This window comes from Aotus nancymaae, unplaced genomic scaffold, assembly GCF_030222135.1.
Source record: "Aotus nancymaae isolate 86718 unplaced genomic scaffold, 86718_ANA_hifiasm-v0.15.2.pri h1tg000029l, whole genome shotgun sequence".
In the NCBI taxonomy this organism is placed as follows: domain Eukaryota; kingdom Metazoa; phylum Chordata; class Mammalia; order Primates; family Aotidae; genus Aotus; species Aotus nancymaae.
Genome location: NW_026988442.1, coordinates 21,759,625 through 21,780,378, shown reverse-complemented (window position 1 = coordinate 21,780,378; position 20,754 = coordinate 21,759,625). Strand labels below are relative to the sequence as shown.

Genomic DNA, 20,754 nt, shown 5'->3' with positions numbered 1-20,754 from the left:
AGGAAGTCTTCAAGGCTGGGGCCTGAAATCATCTGAACATGTCTTCACTCTTGTCTAGTGACTGATGCAGGCTTTCAGTTGGGATTGTCCACTGGAAGACCTACACATGGCCTCTTCAAGTGGCCTCGGCTTCTTCACAGCATGGTAGCCTTGGGATAGTTGGACTATTTCCATGGTGGCTCAGCGCTCCAAAGGTGAGCTCCCCAGATAACAAGGTGAAAAGTGCATCACCTTTGTAACTTAAACTCGGGTGTAAAACTGTATTATTCCTCAATGTACTATTGGTTGTAAGCAAGTAAAAACACCCCACATTCTAGGAGAGGAGAATTTGACTCTATCCGTTGATGAAGAGGGGCAATTGCCAAATTCTAGAGGAGCCTGCAGAGCAAGAAATACTGAAAAATAAAATCTTTGGATAATACCGTCTGTCAAAAGTACCATGGAAAAAGCAAGAGTAGAGCAGGGAAGGGAGATTTGTTCCAGGGATCTGAAGTAGAGGAGGTTCCAACAGTAAATAGGATAAAAGGGTAGTCCTTCATCAGAAGATGAAATTTGAATATAGACATGGCGGAAGCTATCTGGAGGAAGAGAGTTCCAGATCTAGAGAGTAATATGCCTGGCGCATACAAGCAGCTGCAAAGAGGCCAGGGTGGCAGAGGTAGAGTGAGCAAGGGGTGGAAGTAATCGGAGATTCGACTGGAGAAATAGAGAGGGACGTGACCGTGCCATGCATTACAAGCTGTTATAAGGACTTCAGCTTTTACACTGACTAAAATAGAAAGCCACTGCAGAGTTTTGAAAAGACAAGTGCTAATGATCTGGCCTTACTTCATTCTAGCTGCTGTGTTGAGAGTGGAACTTAGGAAGGCAAGGGTGAAAGCAAGGAGACCAGTTAAGAGGCCAGTGCAGTAACCCAGGTGAGAGACAAGGATGACTCGGGGCGTGGCAGAGGAAGTGTTGAGAAGTGGTTGGATTCTGAATATTTTTGAAAGATGGAGCCAACAGCATTTCCTAACACATGGTATATGTTACAAAAGGGATTAAGGGTGACTCCCAGGCTGTTGCCTGTGCCACTGGTAGGGTGGAGCTGCCTCTAATGGAAATGGGGATGCTCAAGTAAGGCAGAGCTGGAGCAGTCAGTAGTTTCATGTTAAATTGAGTTTGCAATGACCATTGCAAGACATCTTAGTGTCTCTGTGTGGTAAGGAGGTAGTTGGATCTCTGAAGCTGGAATTTGGGAAAGAAGCCTGGGTTGGAGAGAAACCTTTGGGAGTCGTTGGCCTGTAGCTGATGAAAGCCACAAGACTGGGTGAGGTCACCAAGCAAGTGAGTATAGACAGAGACAAGGACCTAGGACCAGGCCTTTCAGAATTTCAACTTTAAGATGTGGGAGCATTTTCCATGGGACAGTCACTGTACTAGGCTCTGGGAACTGAGAAGGTGAAACAGAACCCTTGCCTTCTAGGGAACTTAGAGCCTGTTCTTAGACACAAACTGATCATTTCAATATCTTGGCAAAATGCCACAATAGAGGTACACCCAGAGCTATGAGAACTCTTGAGCATGGGATGCCTTAACCCAGCCTAGAGGTAAATACCCAGTGGCTTTCTGGAAAATATAAAGCCTAAATCAAAGCTTGAGAAGTAGGAAGAACCAAATTCAAGAAGGGAAGGGCGTTCCAGGCAGAGCAGCTAGCACAAACTATGGCATGGGAATGTGCGTAGCAGGTTGAGTGAGGGGAGCCAGAAACGGTTTGGGAGGAAGCATGGAGCGAGATGGGGCTGACATTGTCAACAGGGGCCAGGATGAGGCAAAAGGCGAGTATTTGTAAAACTAATGAGTTTGGATTTTAATCAAGGAGCCACTGGAGCCATGGAAGAGAGCAGGACATTTTTTAAGTCGATTTGCATTTTAGATTTTGTAGAGATCAGAGCAGGGACAACAGAGGCAGGTAGGCGGCTGGGACAGTAATTCAGGGAGAAGATGGGGCTACTCAAACCAGGAGACTGGGCCCAGAGCCCAGACAAGCCTACGCACTTTCTCTGCATGTAGAGCCATAAAATCAGCTTGTTCTCATTGGCATGAAAACTTGAGTCTCTCAATATATATTTTAAGTTTAATCATTTGAAATAGTGTATGAACAGTCTTGACTTGAGAGTCAAAATGCCTGGAATCAAGTCTTATAACATTCATTAAGTATTCAGGTGACCTTAGGCAGGCCACTGTCCTTCTCTGGGCCTCCATTTCCACATTTATGCAGTGAGAGCAAAGGGATTTGTCAAAGTGATCCAAAGAACCCTTCTGTCACTGATATTCTGGGAGTCTAAATAAGAACCAATCAGCCGAGCCAGCTGGGCTTCCCTCCCACTGATGGTCGCATGGGACCTCACTCTCTGGAGCCACCACTCGTGGTTATATCTCAAGTTCTAAAAAACGAAATTGGCCAAGGGCCTTGGGCTCCTAGGAGCTCAAGGAGGCCCCAGGCAAATTAACTTCACCTGCCAGACAGATCTGCACCTCAGTCAGAGGCTTTCAATTTGGGTTGCACATTAGAATTACCTGGGGGAGTTTTAAAAAACAATGCTCAGGCCACATTTCAGATCATTTACATCAGAATCGCTGAGGGTAGGATGTATACTTCAGTGTTTTCTAAGCCCTCCGGTTGATGACAATATTTAAAGCTGAGAACCACTAAGAACACCCATGGAGTCCCCAGCGTGTTCCCTGCTTGTGCCCACAGACCCATCCCCTGGCATACTCTGCCTGCCAACCCTCAGGTCTACCCCCGCTGATGAAAGGGCATGTGATTCTGAGCCATATGCCCTTCCTATTAAAGTTAACAGCATGTGATTCTGAACCACAGTGTCCTCCTTCCTCCCCAGTCTGCTTCCCCCACAGCTCCAGTTCTCCCATCTTCCCCTGTTACACAACAAAACCCTAAGGATCACAGCAAAATATGAGATGTGGGCTGGACAGCTGAGTTGTCTGTGTGCCGTGTAACCCCTGCCATGGTAGTCAGAAGAGTAGCAGGTTTAGGGAAGATGAGGGTGAATCGAAAGAGGTGACTTAGTGATGGAGAGAAGGAAGAAAGCATGTTCATCCCAGTTCCACCCAGACAGCCTGTCATCGTAATGAATGGAACAAGCCCAGTAGGGCAACCAGAAGGTATCTGGTTATTACAACTCCATTAAGACCATTTAAAGCAACAAGGAACAGCTGTGAGGAATATGATGCAGCCTAATGAAGAGCAAACATTTGTTCATTTTCCAGCTCGGGCCGGGCACGCCATATGTATGGCTTTTGTGGGGAAGGCTTGTGTTGCCATCTTGCTCTTAGTCGTCTGTGGGTGACGGGGTAATGGCAGGCAGTCAGCTTTTGAATGGGGCATAACCAGAGAGATGGAAGTTTCAGGTCACCCCAGGTGCTTCCTTCTCTGCTCAGAGCCACCTGAACAGTGTCAAAGTATATCTCTGCTTCTCCCACAAGGCTTGCTCTCCTCAGTTGGTAACAGTGTGATAGAATATCCCACCGCAGGCAACCCCAGAAAGGTTCTGGTTCAGCTTCTCAATTTGCAGATGTGCGTGGTTCTAGGGAGGGGCCTGAGGAATTACTGGCCCGTGCCCAAACCGTGAATGGGAAATCCATGGTGTTCTTCAACTCTGGGAAATCATAATGACCAAACTAGGAAGACCTGGCTCCACCTGCTCATTTCAATCCATTCCACCCCACTTCCAGATTGAAAAAAGAAGACAATAGGCCATTAGAGGGAGTTGCCAAAAGCCATCAGCAACCCATGTGGTTTCAAACTTGGGAGTTTTCCAGAAGGAAAGAGCTCACGTGGAAGACTGTTAACTCAGTCTTTTCCTTTTAGCCTATTTTATTGTTCCACTTACAATATTGTTTGTAACAGAGCACATGGTGGGTTTTTTGTTTTAATACAAGATCTCCCCCAACCAAGTGAACAATTTTCAGGTAGTCATGTAGAAAAATCTTTTGACCAAGAGTCAAAACCTGGTTCTCAATCTGCTCCTGAGACTCTGGTTGGTCTTGGGCAAGACTCTTCCCTCACTGGGTCTCATTTTCATCTGTGAAATGTTTGGCTACATGCCCTGCATGAAATTCTGAAGGCTGATAGTATATGCTTCTATTTTATAAACATTCATCTGACCAGAAACACCGATCGAGTGTTTATTGTGCACCTGACACTGTCTGGGCACTGGAGATAGAAAGCTATATAAAGAAAATAAAGACGCGACTTTAAAGAAAACTCATGGTCTTGCTGCACCATGTAATGATGTAACAGAGCTCTAGTTCAAATGCTTTGGAGATACATTTGCTTTTTGTCACTTCTTGTTGCCAAAATCTATCAGAAGTTTCACAAAAGATAAGACTCTGAGTTAGAGAAAAGTAGAAGAAGATGGGTAGAGAAGAAGGAGGTGTACGAGATGGAGCTACATGTGCAAATCTTGGAAGCAAAAAACGATTGAAATTCTGCAGCCAGCTTTTGAGGAGAAACAAAGATGCCTGCCTATGAAAGGAAAAATAAAATGAAAGGAGTTGGGGAGATTTAAAAGGAATCTTACACCCCTTGCACAATTTTCTTGAAAAGAGTTACCAAGGTTATGATCATGGCCCGTGGCAGTCTGCCTCTTCACCATAGCTGGCTACAAGTTTAGAGGAGAGTTGCTGGCCTAGAGTCAGCCACCCGGAAGCTGAGGCGTGACCATGGAGACGTGTGTAGGCAGCTGGAAGTCTGTAGCCTGGAGTGAATTATGGGGATCCCCAAGATGATTGTGGGTTCCCAGCTGGGAGGAATAGAGGTACCCTCATGTGAGATTCCCTATTAAGCTATAGACTTCTTGAAGGCAGAGAATTTGTCATCTAAAAGGCCTTGTGTAGCTTTTAATTGGGCCTTTTAAAGAGTGCTTTGTGAGTCTACGTGCAGACATGCACTCAACTTCTCTGCCTTGATCAAAGCTCCTGTCACAGACAAATACCTCCATCTTGCTGCAATCTGATTTTCTACTTAGCTTTACCAGCAGAACTCATAAATTACTGTCTATTTAGTGGCATGGTATGCAATAATATTTGCTCTCCTGATGCCACTCTGAGTAGATGTCATTAGTCATCCTCTGCTGTTCTCTCTGTCCACATTTATAATCCCTAAGGCATGTGCTTTTCAGCACAGAAGGTGGCATTTGTTGAAAGCTTGGCCTCTGCCAAGGCCACTACAAACTCCTGCAACACCTTAGAGTGAAATAGCAAAAGGTGCCTCAAGATACTTGACTGTCACCTTCCAAAAAATGTTCATAATAAATATGAAAACCTGAAATTTCTGCCATATGCATGGCGCTCCCATAGGTGCAATGCTCTTGGATTGTCCACAACCTACACAGCTCTCTGTGATTCCCTTGCCACCCACAAGCTGGCCATCGACACCAGTAAATGTGTTAACTGAACCCATGGACCACAGTAGAGACCAGACCTTAGGCTCCTAACAGATTATGAAACTTTCCCATTCCCTGAATGCTATTTTACCTATACCTAGAGGGACAGACTTGTCCCATTTGCCAAAAATGGTCCCTGTTTTAAAACTGAAAGTCCTACATCCTGGGACCCACTTTGGTCTGAGACAAACCAGAATGGATGTTTCAGAGAGCTCCCATTTTTGCCCTTGTAAGAAAAAAAAAAAAAAAAACACTCATGTTTCTACTGTTGTGGAAGACAGTGTGGCAATTCCTCAAGGATCTAGAACCAGAAATACCGTTTGGCCCAGCAATCTCATTACTGGGTATATACCCAAAGGATTATAAATCATTCTACTGTAAAGACACATGCACACGTTGTTTATTGCAGCACTATTTACAATAGCAAAGACTTGGAACCAACCCAAATGCCCATCAATAATAGATGGGATAAAGAAATGTGGTATATACACCATGGAATACTATGCAGCCATAAAACATAATAAGTTCATGTCTTTTGCAGGGACATGGATGAAGCTGGGAGCCATCATTTTCAGCAAACTAACACAGGAATAGAAAACCAAACACCACATGTTCTCACTCATAAGTGGGAGTTGAACATATGTATACCAATGATGTGGAGCTTAAAACCTAGATGATGGGTTGATAGGTGCAGCAAATCACCATGGCACATGTATACCTATGTAACAAACTTGCACATTCTGCACAGTTATCCCAGAATTTAAAGTTAAAAAAAACTGGATGTTTTTGACCGAAAATGGCAAGAGAATGACTCCTACAAGTGGGCAGAAGGCTCAATATTACATCCACGGGACAGAGGATATGAAAGATGGAAGACTGAGCACCTGCTGTGTACCAGGCATCGTGCCAGGTGCTATGGGTATTGTCTCTGATAATCACTAATCATCACAAAGTTCTGTGGGGTGTGTTATTTTTCACTTTTAAAAATGTGCAGACTCTAAGATTTTGAGAGTTTTATGAGCTTTAACTAATGCATAGAGTCAGGACCAACACGATCAGGACACATGAGAATTTTAACCAAAAAGTTACCTTGTGCTACCCCTGTGTAGTTAAATCTTTCCTCACCCATAACCTGAAGGATGCATTATTGACTGTTTTCAGAAACATTTGTTGACACTTGAAGTGGTGAACTTATTTGCAGTCAAAATACTCAGTCACTCTAGTCTGTCTGCCTTTTGCAAAGCCTTGCCTTTTTCCTGACTCATATACACAGTTAGTGTGCAAGGGGTATTTCTAGACAAGACAAATGAATGAAGGACCCAGGTAAAATGGTGCTTCCTTGCTGAAGACTCTCCAGAGTCTTCCGTGTACCAGGAGAGTTCAGTGCTGGCCAGGGGTGTGGGGGAAATCCTGGCAGGCTGGACTGAATGTGGAGGAGGCAGGCCCTCAGCTGTGCCCTGGAGCATCAGCCAGGAACTGCCTCATCACCCATCCCTGTGCCTGGTTTTGCTGCACCCTAGGGCATAACATACCCAATTACCTCCAGGGATACAGTCAAGCCAAGGGGAGTGAAAGAGGGCATTGCAAATGATAGAATCTGCTGAGGATAGGAGGTGAACGGGGAAATGAAGTAGGCTGGCACGCCCTCAGCCTTGAGTTGGGAGTGAACTGCTCTAGGAAGCTTTGTGTTTTGACATCTTACTATTTTAGGCATAACTCAAAAAGGCTTAGGTGCAAAGAAGAGTGTCTAAAGAAGGATGGCAAGCTTCTGTTGGCTTGCCTCAGTAGAGCCAGGTAGAAGACAAAATCAGCCACACAGGCATCAGGGATCATTCTCAGTTCTAGCAGATAATTAAAGTACTAAGTGGGACATTGAAGTAGATTTCATAGTCCTAGGGACTGAGTCAGCACAGCAGAACGTAAGAGGACCTTATAACCTGGCTCAGCTCTGTGGATGGGAGCGTGGGTTGCAGTCTTAGGGAGAGTCAGTCTGGGACAGGTACTAGATGATAATCTTATTCTAAAATCTATAAAGCCTATCATCAAGGACAAAGCAGGGTTCCAAGGACAAGCACTGTCCGCCATTTATCATGATGCTGGTGCTGGCTCAGCCTCCCCCTCTTAAAAAACTTCCAAAACATTCCCATTGAATTATAATCAAACTCACGTTCTTGTCCTTGGTCCACAAGACCTTGATTGAACACCCTGCCCAACCCCAAGCCAAATCCACATTACTTGTCATCCTCCTCCTCTTATTCTCTCTGCTCTGGAGAGCCTCCCTTCAAGTTCTAGAACACAAAAAGCTCATTCCGTCCCAGGCCCTCCATACCTGCTGTTCCCTCTGCATAGAATATTCTTTCCCCAGCTCTTGCCAAAGCTGGCACCTGCTTATTTTCATTTTTAGCTGAACTGTGTTGGCCAGAGATGAGCAGGGACGTACCTCCTGGAGGTGAACAGGTTGGCTTTATCCCTTGTTGCAATGAGGTGAATCCATACCTGGAAGGGTGCGTTCCTGTGGGACATTTCAGGAAGAGTTATTTTAGAAATGACTCAGAATGTGGGCTGTGTTTGCTGATTTGAGAGAGGGCCTCAGGAGATGAGACTTTGTTTTAGGTTAGACACTATTGGGAGGTGGTATGATTGGATATCTTAATACATCTTACCTATGAGAAGAGAAGACCAGATACAGGCTAGAGCTGTAATTGGGAAAAAAAAAAAAACAGTGGTCACTCATATGAACCAGAATGGGGGGTATTTGGTCATTTTTTTTGCCTTGGACAATGTTCATATTTTTGTCTGTGTCCAGACACAACTTGCTTTTGTCTTGTTCCATCCTGGCCTCAGAGCGGCTTGCCTGTGGTTGGTCTTCCGTGAAATTGTCCACGTTCAGTAGGAGAGCACCAGGGCCCACCTGTGAGTGCCAGGTCAGCTCCCAGAATTCAGGGGCTGCTTTTCTCCCTCTCAAATCTCCCCTTTTCAGAGTTCTGTCCGTACCACCCTGTCTAGTCCCTTGCCCCGGTCCCTGTCTATCCCAGCACCTGGCATCCAGATGGTTGCTGAGCAGGGAAGGAAGTGAGGGAGGGAGGGAGCGGGGACAGACTCACTCAGTGCATATTCTTGGGCAAGTCATTTCCTGTCTCGAGACCTCACTTTGCTGATCTACGAAATGAGTCAATAATTTTCTCAAAAGATCTTTCCAAATCTGACTTTTGAGGACTCTATAAATATCACAGTGCAGCTCTCCAGGGACAAGGACATCCCCAAATACATCTTTTGAACTACAAAAAAAGGACTGCCTTGGAAAAGCAACACTGTCGAAGAGTAGGAAACATTTCCACACTGAGAGGATTGTAAAAATAGGGCTCAGCACTCTCAGGAGAAAAGAATGAGAAAAGGAAAGCAAAGATTGATAATGGACGAATATAATGAGACGGCAATTTTGGTTTGAAAAGGATGTGATTAGCAGCTAATGACTGCCACCATTCCCTGGTCAATCTACTGTAACTAGCCATTAATGGAAAAATAATGCCCTCGGCTTGCTCACTTTGAAGATGGAAATGAGTCTCCCTTTCATACTTTTCCCCCCTCATATTTTTTTTCTCCAGGAGATTATCCTTTATTAGATTTTAGCTCCCTAAAAAGGGAAATGGATGTGTGATCAAAGTCTGCCAGTTACAGGGTCATTACCACTCCCTCCCAGCGGCTCTATTAGGCATCCCTCCTCTGCTTTTATCAACATCGTCACAGCCCCCAGGCCCACTCGGTCTCCTTCAGTCTCCACTAAGGGAGACAGAGGCTCCCAGGACTACGATGGGGCCTGCGTGGTTTCCCACGAAATGCCACTCACTTACCACAACTGTTTTGTTTGGTTTAGGATTGTCAAGGGATAGGTGCATGCTGGGGTGTCTCCTGGAAGGCATTGTGTTTGTTGATGGTGAGAGGACCCCAAACAGAAGGGACTTTCATCAAATCTCTGCAGGATTTCACAGGACAGAGAAAGTACACATATTTACTCTGTGGGGCCCCAGGAGATGGCATGGGCAAAGTACAGGGAGGTTGAGTAAAGAAAAAACTCTGGTGAATCTGTCCAAAAGTGAGGCCAAAAGTTGGAGAAGTGTTGAGCTATCTATCACAGAGGATATCCAAGTGATAGATGCTGTGGATCTGCTTATCAGCTGCTTGGAAGGCCATTGTGGATGGGAACACAACTGGGCCATTTTCAAGGTCACTGACACCTCTAGGATCCCAGGATATTTGCTCCTGAATGCACAGAAGCCACCTCATTCACTAATTATTTCACTCATTCCTTCATCCTAAAGAGGTCTTTTAAGCATATCTGAAGTATGGAGCCAGGATTGGGTTCTGGAGATACAGTCATGACTAAGATCCTACGCTTTCCCTGGAGGAGCCCATGGCCAAATTGAGAAACAGAATTAAATTATTAGATGCAAAGAAGTCCATCTAATAATAGAAGTGGCTGGCTCTAAGTGGGGATGCAGTGGGGTGAAGGAGAGTGAACAGAGAAGACTCCACAAAGAAGATGCTTACACTGGGTTTTGAAGGATATGTAGGAGTTTGCCAGATGAACTCAGGTGAAAGGGAATTTCAGGCAAAGGGAACAGCATATGAAAAGTCTTATAAATTTTAAACACCTTATAACCAACAATAAGGACCAGAAGTGAGGCTGTAGGGGCATTTGGGGTGAAGTCATTAAGGACCTAAAGAATTTGAAATTTGTCCTGAAGGCAATGGCAAGACGAGTAACTGGGTCCTATTCACATTTTGGAATGATCTCTCTGATTACAGTGGAGAATGGATTGGAGGGAACAAAACCAGAACAAAAGGAACCAATGAGGAGAATTGTGGGAAAGGATTTTACAGTCATCATTTGCAAATACTATGGCTGCATAGTAGTATCACCTGGGGAGCTTCAAACACTACCAATGCCTGTGTCCCACCCCAGAGGGTCCGACTTAATTGGTCTTGAGGAGGACCTTGGTTTCCCCAGGCGATTCTAGTGTGCAGTCATAAAGAGACCTTAAGGTACCTGTATCGCAAACCCTGGCACATAGCAAGTACTCAATTTTTTTTTTTCAAAATATTAGTATGAAAGCAGTCATGTTATCCTCCTTTTGGCTTCACCCCACTTTCAGGGGGACATGTTTGGATGAACAATTGGCTTTTATCGCAGAGGGTTTCAGGTACAGAATCCACCCTCAGAAGGTCAGCTTCGGCATCCAGAAATCCAGTGCTACCATTGAGAGCAGGAACCTCCCTTCACAGACAGAGAATAGACCTGCCATACTTCCTGGAAGAGTTGGAGCTACCTGGCTGGTATAGAGGATGAGTTTAGCGCTAGAATCTGAGTTCTAAGAGTTACTTGCAGTAGCTGGAAGCATCTTCCATCTAGAGATGGCCTAAACTGGTGGCAAGATGGATGCAGGGTTTGGTAAAATGAGGAGCAAGAAGAGAAACAGGAAAATGAGGTGAATGAGAAAGAACCAGGGGAGAAAAGTGAGGGACAAGCCCCACGTTTGTAAAATGAGCACTCACCTATCCTTATAACATTTTTGCCATGTCCAGATTTAGGTCAGAGATTGGTGCCCAAAGCCTAGCACCTGTTTTGCTTCTCTTCCGGGTGTTTATCTAAGAGCGTTGGACACACAAAGAGCAAAATTATGACCCATTCATAGCTATTAAGGTACTTTGTTATCCCAATCTAAACCCTAAGAAAGCCTAAGTTGTAGAACGTGGCTCAGCCTGAGAACCCCATGCAAGGAACTCCTTCCTGTGCCCGGCAATGAATCTGAAATGGCTAGGCAGCAGAATGAGCACTAATTCCACCTACTCAATCATTGCATGGATGAGGATCGTAGTCATGCTTCTAGCATAAAGGTCAGCAAGCTATAGCCACAGGCTAAATCCAGCCCAACGCTTATTTTTGTAAATAAAGATGTATTGGAACACAGCCGTGCCCATTTGTTTGCTTTTTATCTGTGACCGTTTTCACTCTACAACAGTAGAGTATGAGTTGTTGCAACAGAGACTACGCAACTCGCAAAGCCCAAACTGCTTTCTAGTTGACCCATTACAGAAAAAGCATTCCAACTCCCACTCTAGGAAAAGACTCACCTAGGTTGATTTAACACTTGAGAGACCAGATGCAAGGTAGAACCGTGCATGAGCACTGACCTGTTCAGAACCTGCCAATAAAACAGGGCTTACTGATGGGTTGACTTTCTGATCAACCTGGTTACATGTTCCTTCTTGCTCAGGATGGACCTAGTAAGGAATAGATGGGCAAAGTCAAGGCTGGTGTATTAAGATGAACGGCGGGTTCTCCTACTGCCCTGCTGAGAGCTGTGTAGAATGAAGGTGTGGCAAATTCAGTCTCAGAGGTAATGCAAGGGCATAAGCAGGTTGTTCAGCCTGTTCTACTAAAGGCAGGCTAGAGAGAGTAATCAAAACGTGGTCTGGTCATCATGCTTCTGCGGCTTTTCTGTAGCCGTTTCCACACCCTTAACTGCCCATCCTCTCTATGAAATAACTGACTGCACCCTCCCCTGTATTTCCTTACCACTTGGCTCATAACTCGTAAATCATCCCACGTGCTTGTTGACTTGTCTGTCTCATCAGTGGTTGTCCTCCTCTTAAAGTGAGTGATGATTTCTGTCTCCTCCCTACCTCTAAGCTCTGGGTGTCTGTGTCCAACTTCCTATTTGACATCAGCTTGGATGTCTAGTAGACATCTCAAACATGGCTGCCATTATTTGTATTTTGAATATGTTTTTTAAAAAAGTATTCAGTATTCAGTGCTAGGCACTCTTCTAAGCACTTTATGTACCCAGAACACACCACTTAATTCTTGCCTACCCAATCCTGTTTCTCTCCCAGGCTTTTCCATCTCCACACATAACATCCCTCTCCACTCAGTTCTGCAAACCAGCGATCTAAGGGTCAGTCTTCATTCCTCTCTGTCCTTCACAGTCTGCGCCTATGGCAGATGTGTTGATGCCCTGTACACATCCTCTCTACACTCACTGTTCCCATGCTTGCCCACCTGATGGCTTCCTCCTGTAAACACCTGTGACGTTCTGCCTGAGGGCTTCTTCAAGACAGAAGAATATGCACACTCTGTCCACAGAGCATGGAAGAAGTGCTGGGGAGTTCCCAGGAGTTGTCCTCAACCGATACTGGATGAGAATTGATGAATAACTTCCCCAACTTCGCACTCCCCCGTGGTGGGACAACTCTGAGGCATGAGATGTGCCCATTGGATTATGCCCCGATTGTGCACAGTGGTAACCTGCTCATTGATGTGCCCTATATTGACTTCATTCCCTGGATTGTACCACTGCCCCATTCTCCTACCCAAACTTCTTGGGATTGCCTGCCAAACAAATTACTTGTGCCTGACTTCTTTTCTCTGAGTCTGCTTCTAAGGCAACCCAAGTCAACAATATTCAACTGAATATCCTGCAAATAATCACTTCTCACACATCCACCGCCACCACCCTGGTCTAGGAGTCCATGGTACATCGTGTGTTGCCTGGAGTACTACCACAACTTCCTAGCAGATCTCCTTGCGTCATCCATGGCCCTCCCAGAGCCTGTGTTCCATACGTGAGCCAGAATGTACTTGGTAATACATGAATCTGATCAGACGATTCCCCTGCCCAAAACCCTCTAATGGTTTTTTATCACACTTAGAACAATGCCCAATTCATTAACCAGTAATAGCAATGCCTTATATAATCTGGCCTCCCCCATCCACTGTGGATACTTCCATCACTACTTCTCCCCTCCTCACATCACTCCGTTCCTTGAATATGGTCGTTTGCTTTCTGCCTGACCATCTTTGCACCTGCTGTTCCCTCTGCCTGAAAAGCACTTTCTACTTTTCTTGGTGTGACTTGCTCTCTCATATTAAGGAATTACACTATCATGAAGGAATGACAGTATCTATCATTAATGAAGTCCCCCTTACCTGCAGTTTTGCTTTTCATGGTTTCAGTTACTCAAGGTCAATCACAGTCAAAAAATAATAAGATATTTAGACAGAAAGACTGCATTTATATAACATATTATAGTATATTGTTGTCATCATTCTATTTTATAATTATTCTTAATCTCTTACCGTGCCTAATTTATAAATTGGACTTTATCATAGGTATGTGGGTGTAAGAAGCAAACATAGTATATATAGGGTTCGGCACTACCCATGGTTTCAGGAGTCCCCACTGGGGGGTCTTGGAACAAGTCCTCCAAGGATAAGGGAGGACTACTGTAACTTAAATGTTACCTTCTTGGAGAAGCCCTCCCGGAGTGTATAATCTGAAATAATTCTCATTCCTCATCACTATCCCTTTATCCTGCTTTATTTTCATCACAGCATTTTCATATCTCAAATTTAATATTTTTTTTCATTTGCTACATTTCCTAGTTTGCTGGAAGCTCAAGGGGAACTTGTCTGTTTGTCTTTATCCCTAGTACCTAAAATACTGCCCAGCCTATGTTAGGGGCTCAGTAAGTATCTGTTGAGTGTATGAATGAATAAATCAGTGAATGGATAAGTGATTTCCTGAACAGGACTAGATTGTAAACTCATGATGCTGAAGACATCAATTACATATGAAACAATGAACAAGAATAGGCCCATGGACAGACCAAAATCTACATTCTCCCCAGGCCCCATCCAAGGACATCTAGCCCTTTCCACTACGAGTTCCATTGCAGTGGGTCTCAATTCCGTCTATTGGTTCATCTCCACCTCAATAAAGCTCCTATCTCAGGCCACTCTAACCACTCTGTCCTTGTTTTTTAGGCCTTACCAGAGGGGCAGACAGCTTCGTGGGACACGGCCAAGGAGGATGAAAACCGCAATAAGAATCGATACGGGAACATCATATCCTGTAGGTGCCCTTCTGGGAGTTCCTAAGCTTCAGGTGTTGAGAAAGGGGAAAAGAGGCTATTACTAGTATTTACCTGGAATTTGTTATCAAATAATCTTTGATGTCTCCAGCTTTGTGTCCACATGTCAAGATGGAAGCTTTATTTCAGTCTTATTGTCATCCCTAGACTGGATGACAAAGCATGGCTGATCTCAGCCGGAGGGAGCAGGCAGGGAGCTGGGTCAGGGCAGAGCAGAACCATAAAGCCTCTTGGGGAAGAACCTCTGAAGGCTGGGTCTCACTGAGCATTGCCTGCTCAATTCCTCAGGTCGGGGAGGAAGCCCAGCCAAAAGGGCTGCCATACAGAAGACCCCACAGCTGGACAAAGAGATGAGCTCTGTGTTCCCAGAAGCTCCTCTAATTCAAAGGAGGACTTTGGCAGCAACCAGGGGTGAGGAGCATGGGCCCCAGCCTGAGAGGGAGGGGCCAGGAGCACCTGGACGAGAGAATGGTGCTCCTCCAAGGAGGAGGAGTCACACTGGCTGATGCTTGGAAGTAAAGGTTGATGCTCAGAAGGAGCCAGTAACCGGCATATACTTGAGTCTTGGGGTATGCCCAACTCAGGCCCCACAGGAGCCCTGGGCTACTCCTACCACATGAGAGACAGGGTTTAGGGCAACACAGTTTCTACCTGACCCCACTATAGGAGGGCAGGGCTCGAAGGTGAAGGCTGCTCTCAGGTCTGCATCAGTGCAGCTCTGGAGGTGCTGAGCCTGCAGGGAGAAAGCACATTCTTATGCAGAGCTAAGGAAGGACATTGCCTTTGGTCAGCAATAAGTTTTGCCTTTCCCATAGGCACCCCCAGTGAGTGACTCATTGATGAAGTCAGTGGTGCAGAACAGTTAGTTACCACCCTCTGGAGTCAAACTGCCCAGGTTTCTATCCCAACTGTAGGGCCCTGGGAAAGTTACTTGACCTCTGTCAACTTTAGTTTCCTCCCCTTTAAAATGGTGACGATAATAGGGTCACTGCAAAAAGGTACATAAAACTCTTGCTACAGTGCCTGGCACCATTACTCTTAGCCACAGGGTTACTTCCTTGAGGTCACTGATTAGCAGCATAAATCTATCATTCCACCTTATTTTATTAATTAGAATTCACTGAGTACTCAGGACATGTCCTGTGGGGACATGGAATAAGGCAGGTTGGTGGGGAGAGGTGAGCGTGATCAGATAGCCATTTTGGAAAGATCGCTAGGGTAGCAGATATGGAAGGTAGGAACATTTGATTGGGAAAGGCTGCTAGCAGAGGGATCAGTCAGCAGACCACTGCAATAGTCTTACCAAGGGATGATGGGGCTCGAACAGAAACAGTGACAATAACTTGTGTGTGACAGGTGCATAGTATTCAGTTCTGGGAGGTGAGGAAGAGAGAGGCTGCCACAGAACTGAATGCCACGCGTAGGTAACACACAAGTATTGTCACTGCCAAATATTGGTAGATGCAGCCTTCAAAGTAGCATAAATACAGAGAAGGCAAAGTTATCTTATACAAAACGCTAAGCATGTATTCTGATTAGAACAGGAGTCTACAGCGGCCTTTGTCTGATTCAGTGTTACTAACCTGCGCCTTTTGACATCTCACCAATGGTGTGGGGAGCATCCCCTGGTCTCAGCTCACAGAGTAACCCACTTCATCCAAAAGGAAAAAAAAAAAAGAATCCTGAATGACAAGTTATTTCTAGCACAATTCAGAGTTTTGTTTTGTTTTGTTTTGTTTTAACTGTCTAGACATTGCCTAAGAAAAAACTTGGAGGAAGAAAGAGTAAGATCCAGGCAGATTGTAAAGGAGGAAAAAGGCAGAAGTTTCAGCTTAGCTGTTTCCTGTGCTGATTTAGGAATGGGCTATGAATGGTAGAACTAATCAGAAAACATTTATAATTTGTCTCTTGGAAGATGGTAATTCAGACAGTAAGATTTCTTGCAAGTGAAGTGTTGAGAAGTGATATTCAAACAATCAGCAAACATATATTAAGACTTGTGACATGGGGCCTCCTCTAAGCAGGCCCTGTGATGGGCATTGGGGGGGTGCAGTTCCTGCTTCTGGGGAGCCCCCACTCCGCCACAGGGAACTGCTTGCCCTGACTGGTCCCGGGCATTCTTTGCTCCTGCGCTGTGTATACTGTGCCTTAAAATACATAGTCACTTATCTATTCTCCGTATCAGACTGTGAGTTCAGATAGGGTCTATAAAATTATATGTGACCTTAGTCAATCAGTCTTATTCTCTGTAAAACAGGTTTTAAAATATCTTTCTCCTAGGGATGTGGCACAGATAAGAAAAAAATGACAGCCTGGCGCAGTGGCTAACGCCTGTAATCTCAGCACTTTGGGAGGCTGAGGCAAGCAGATCCCTTGAGCTTAGGAGTTCAAGACCAGCTTAGGCAACATGGCAGAAACCCATCTCTACAAAAAGTACAAAACGTTAGCTGGGCATAGCGGTGCATGCCTGTAGTCCTAGCTACTCAGAGGGCTGAGGTGGGAGGATCACTTAAGTCCAGGAGGTAGAGGCTGCAGTAAGCCATGATTGCATCACTGCATTTCAGCCTGAGTGAGAGAGCAAGACTGTCTTAGGAAGGAGGGAAGGAAGGGAAGGAAGGGAAGCGGGGAAGAGGGGAAGGGAGGGGGAGGGAGGGGAAGAGGAAGGAAAGGGAAAGAAAGAGGGAGAGAGAGAAAGAGAGAGAAAATTTAAAAAATGACTAGAGCACAGTAAAGGGACCCTGAATCCTTGAGAGACACAGATACCCACCCAGGCTGGGCTTCCTATCCAGCCCAAGCCTAGGGGGGCCTTAGGTCAGAAGGCATGCTCTGTATCTCCCCTGGGCTGCCACGCAGCAGGCTGCCCCAAATCATCGTCAGCTCTCACTTGACACTGCCCTGCCTCCTTTCTGGTTCCTTCACAGCTAATTTGTCCCCAACTTTTTGCCTGTCTGAACCCTGATAGAAGCCACAAAAACTTCTTTGAAACATGAATTGAATGTTACCATTTTCCTACTGAAAACCCTTCAAATGATATTCCTTCACTCTCCCATTTTCCCGATAGAAAGGCCCTCGGCTGTCTTTCCAGTCTCATTTCACACTCTACCTTCTCTATCACAGCCTCCTCCATGAAGCCACACTGGCTTTCCTTCAGGTCCTTGAGCTCCCCATGCCCTTCCATGTGACAGGGCCTTTGCACATTCTGTTCTATTGAAGTGCCCTTCCTTCCTCTCTTTGACCTCCTAAGGTCCATATTTTCTTCAGATCTCAGCTCAGTCATCCCTTGCTTAGGGAATTCTTCTGATCCTTCAGATATGTTCAGAACCCTACTATTCACTCCTAGAGCACAATGTCTGTCTTCTTAGCCTTCGTCATTATTGTGGCTTGACAGGCATTTGGAGGAATTTTGATGCCCGTCTCCATCACTAGAATAGCTGCTCCGTGGCAGCAGGACCGCGACCGCCTTCCACTTCGGTTTCCTCCCACCTGACCTATGGCTGGTGCCCCGTTAATAGGAACTGAATGTGAGAGAGACTCTAAAGGGCATGAGCAGTGGTGTCTTCTCTCTGCTTCCAAACTATTATAGAGAACACCGGACAGGAGGATTGGGGAAAGCCGGGCCCAGTGGCACTTGGAATAATGATGTTCCAGTAAGGAAGAAGATACGGAGCCTGAATGGAGAGTGGTGAGATGGAGCACAGGAGACACAGAAGGACAAGAACAGTCTAACCCCTCTGAGAGCTGCTTCTGAGAAGGCAGGATTCCAGGAAGTCAGGGAAAATAATGAAGGCGATGAGAACGCCAGCACTGGGACTGCAGAAGGTGCCATCAGTGTCCCACCTACTTCCCACGGCCTCACTGCCTCACTGTCAGCAGCACCCAGCTGGCAGGGTGGGTGTGCAGAGCCAGGATGAGGGTGAGACATGCAGGGAGATACCCACGCTCAGCTGTTGACCCTACATGGGCACAACTCTGGGAGCGATCTCCTTAAAGCCTATGCCTGAGGCTCTGAGCTCGTTTCACCCCAGCCCTGCCCTGCCTGCATCTCGTAGACTGAGGACTTCCTCCAAAGCTGGGAAAGGAGGCCCTGCCCAGGCCTAGGCAGCCTGCAAATCCTGAAGGGTTAATACCCTCAGGAGAAGCCCTCCACCACGAAATACCCCAGCTTCTTCACTGTTCCCCTAAAGCATATATTCTCCAGCTTCCCCCAGAGTTCCCACAGGGATGAGGATGCAGCTACCTGCAGTCCTAATGGGCTTGAAAACTCACCCTTAATAAGCTGCCTTCTCCTCCCTGTCATACATCCCCCCTTTCCGACTGGTATTCCTGTCTCCTCCTACATAAACTGCTTGGACTAAAATCTCTGTCTTAGATCTACTTCTGAGAAACCCAAATGGAGGCAGAGAGAATTCAAGCACCTTGACCATACCACGTTGATGGGTTTAAATCAACCAGAATCTTTCTAATTTAAGGGTCAATAATTCTGCAAGAGATCAGGGCCAGAGCAGCTCTGCATTCAGTGCTGAAAGGGGACAGTGCCGAGGTAACCGGTGAATTCAGAAAGCAGCACAAGACACAAAGGGGAATAAGGAAAAACAAAGGAAAATGATAAAAAAAAAAACAACAAAAAAAAAACCCTGGAATTGAAATGGGATATGTAAAAAAGAAACAGCCCCGAGGAATGGAAAGTGTTCCTGCCCTTGTATGTGTCCCTCCCAAAGGCAAAGCCTGCCGCAGCTTGATAAATAGAAATATTCTTGGTGCAAGAAGAAAACTGGCTGTGATTAGCATCTTAAGGAACCCAGAGCACTGCCAGGCTGGAGTGGAGGACAAAGGCCCAGGCCGGGGAGAACAGAAAAGATTAAAGGGGACGAGTAGGAGGGAGGGCACTGCCTACAAATGAAACAACGAGAGACCTTGGCGAAATATCCCCTTTCTTCCGAGTGATTCTATTTAGAATTTAGTAATAGAGACAGTGGGGTTTCTAGGGAGTGGAAATGGAAAGGAAGTGAAAGAGAAGGAAATGAATGGGTAAAATAAGAACAAAGAGTCCTTTGCTTCCAAGTAACTCTAGGGCAGAGACTTGGCAAGGGGAAATTAAAGAATCCCAAAGCCTTCTCCATGTAAAGTTTTAGAGGTGCTTTCTGGACTGGCAGGATGGAGCTGACACTGAGAAGAGGAAAGGATCGCAGGGGTTGCAAATGTTACAAAATGAGGCCCCCTTCTGGGGTCAGTCGGGATCCCAACGGGAAACAGATGGGACCCTCCAATAGGGTAGTCAGAGGAGAATTAAGAGGTTCTTTATAAAGGTGTAATTTAGATGTAGAAAGACTACGAGGGGTCTGGGCATGGTGGCTCACAATTGTAATTCTAGCACTTTGAGAGACTGAGGTGGGTGGATCACGAGGTCAGGAGATCGAGACCATCCTAGCCAACATAGTGAAACCCCCCCATCTCTACTAAAAATACAAAAAGTAGCCAGGCGTGGTGGTGAGTGCCTGTAATCCCAGCTACTTGGGAGGCTGAGGCAGGAGAATGGCTTGAACCCAGGAGGCGGAGGTTGCAGTGAGCCAAGAATGCGCCACTGCACTCCAGCCTGGCGACAGTGAGACTCCATCTCAAGAAAGAAAAAAAAAAAAAGACTGCAAGCGATAGTGAATTACCTCGGGGCTAAATTCCATCCTCAAACCATGATGGATTTGGTAGGGAGAGATTACCAGGACCCTAAGAGAGATGAACTGACCAGAGGTGGGTGTGACCTTTGGTGGCCAGGCAGCCACCTGTGGTGACCCCAACAAGGGGTGCTGAAGGGGTAAGTACCTCCATCACACTCTCCTCCCTCTACCCAATCTTCTGCCTGTGCTTTCCACTGGCTGAGCCCAACCAGATTCCAGGGGATCTGTTGACCTAATCCAGTGGTTTTCAAAGAATAATGCCCAGAGCAGCGGCATCAGCGTTATCTGGGAACTCAATAGAGGTTCTGATTCTTGGGCTCCACCCTAGACCTACTGAATCAGAAATTCTGAGGACAGGGTCTAGCAAGCCGTGTTTTTAAAAGCCCTCTAGGTGATGCTGATGCATGTGCAACTTTGAGAACATCCAATCTTGGCTGTAGCAATCAGCCTCCTGGATTAGAGAGCCAGATAAAGAAGTGGAGAGGGGGGTCTGAAGGCATGCAGGATACCAGCACATTTTCTGAGACTTCTCTTCCCCTAGGCTAGGAAAAGCCACTGGGCTCAGGTGTATTGGGGTCTTAGACATAAGGTCAGGCAGCCCAGGCTTTCCCCCCAGTTCTGTTGTTTACCTTCAGCACAATCATTTCACCTCTCTGACCTTCAGTTTCTCACCTGTCAGATGGCTCTAGGGCAGCTCTCAGGAT

General features: G+C 45.9%; 1 protein-coding gene across 12 annotated transcripts in view; it reads left to right on the top strand.

The window, feature by feature from the left end:
* The window catches only part of PTPRT (protein tyrosine phosphatase receptor type T), an 832,297-nt gene that overhangs the window by 746,296 nt on the left and 65,247 nt on the right, over positions 1-20,754 (top strand). For 9 of the 12 annotated variants that reach the window (XM_064382448.1, XM_064382446.1, XM_064382445.1 and 6 more), the window contains 2 exons: positions 14,272-14,359; positions 14,667-14,789. In XM_064382448.1, the coding sequence (XP_064238518.1) occupies positions 14,272-14,359; positions 14,667-14,789 (211 nt within the window). The remainder of the gene's footprint in view (positions 1-14,271; positions 14,360-14,666; positions 14,790-20,754) is intronic. The other 3 variants (XM_064382451.1, XM_064382450.1, XM_064382449.1) reach the window with 1 other exon arrangement.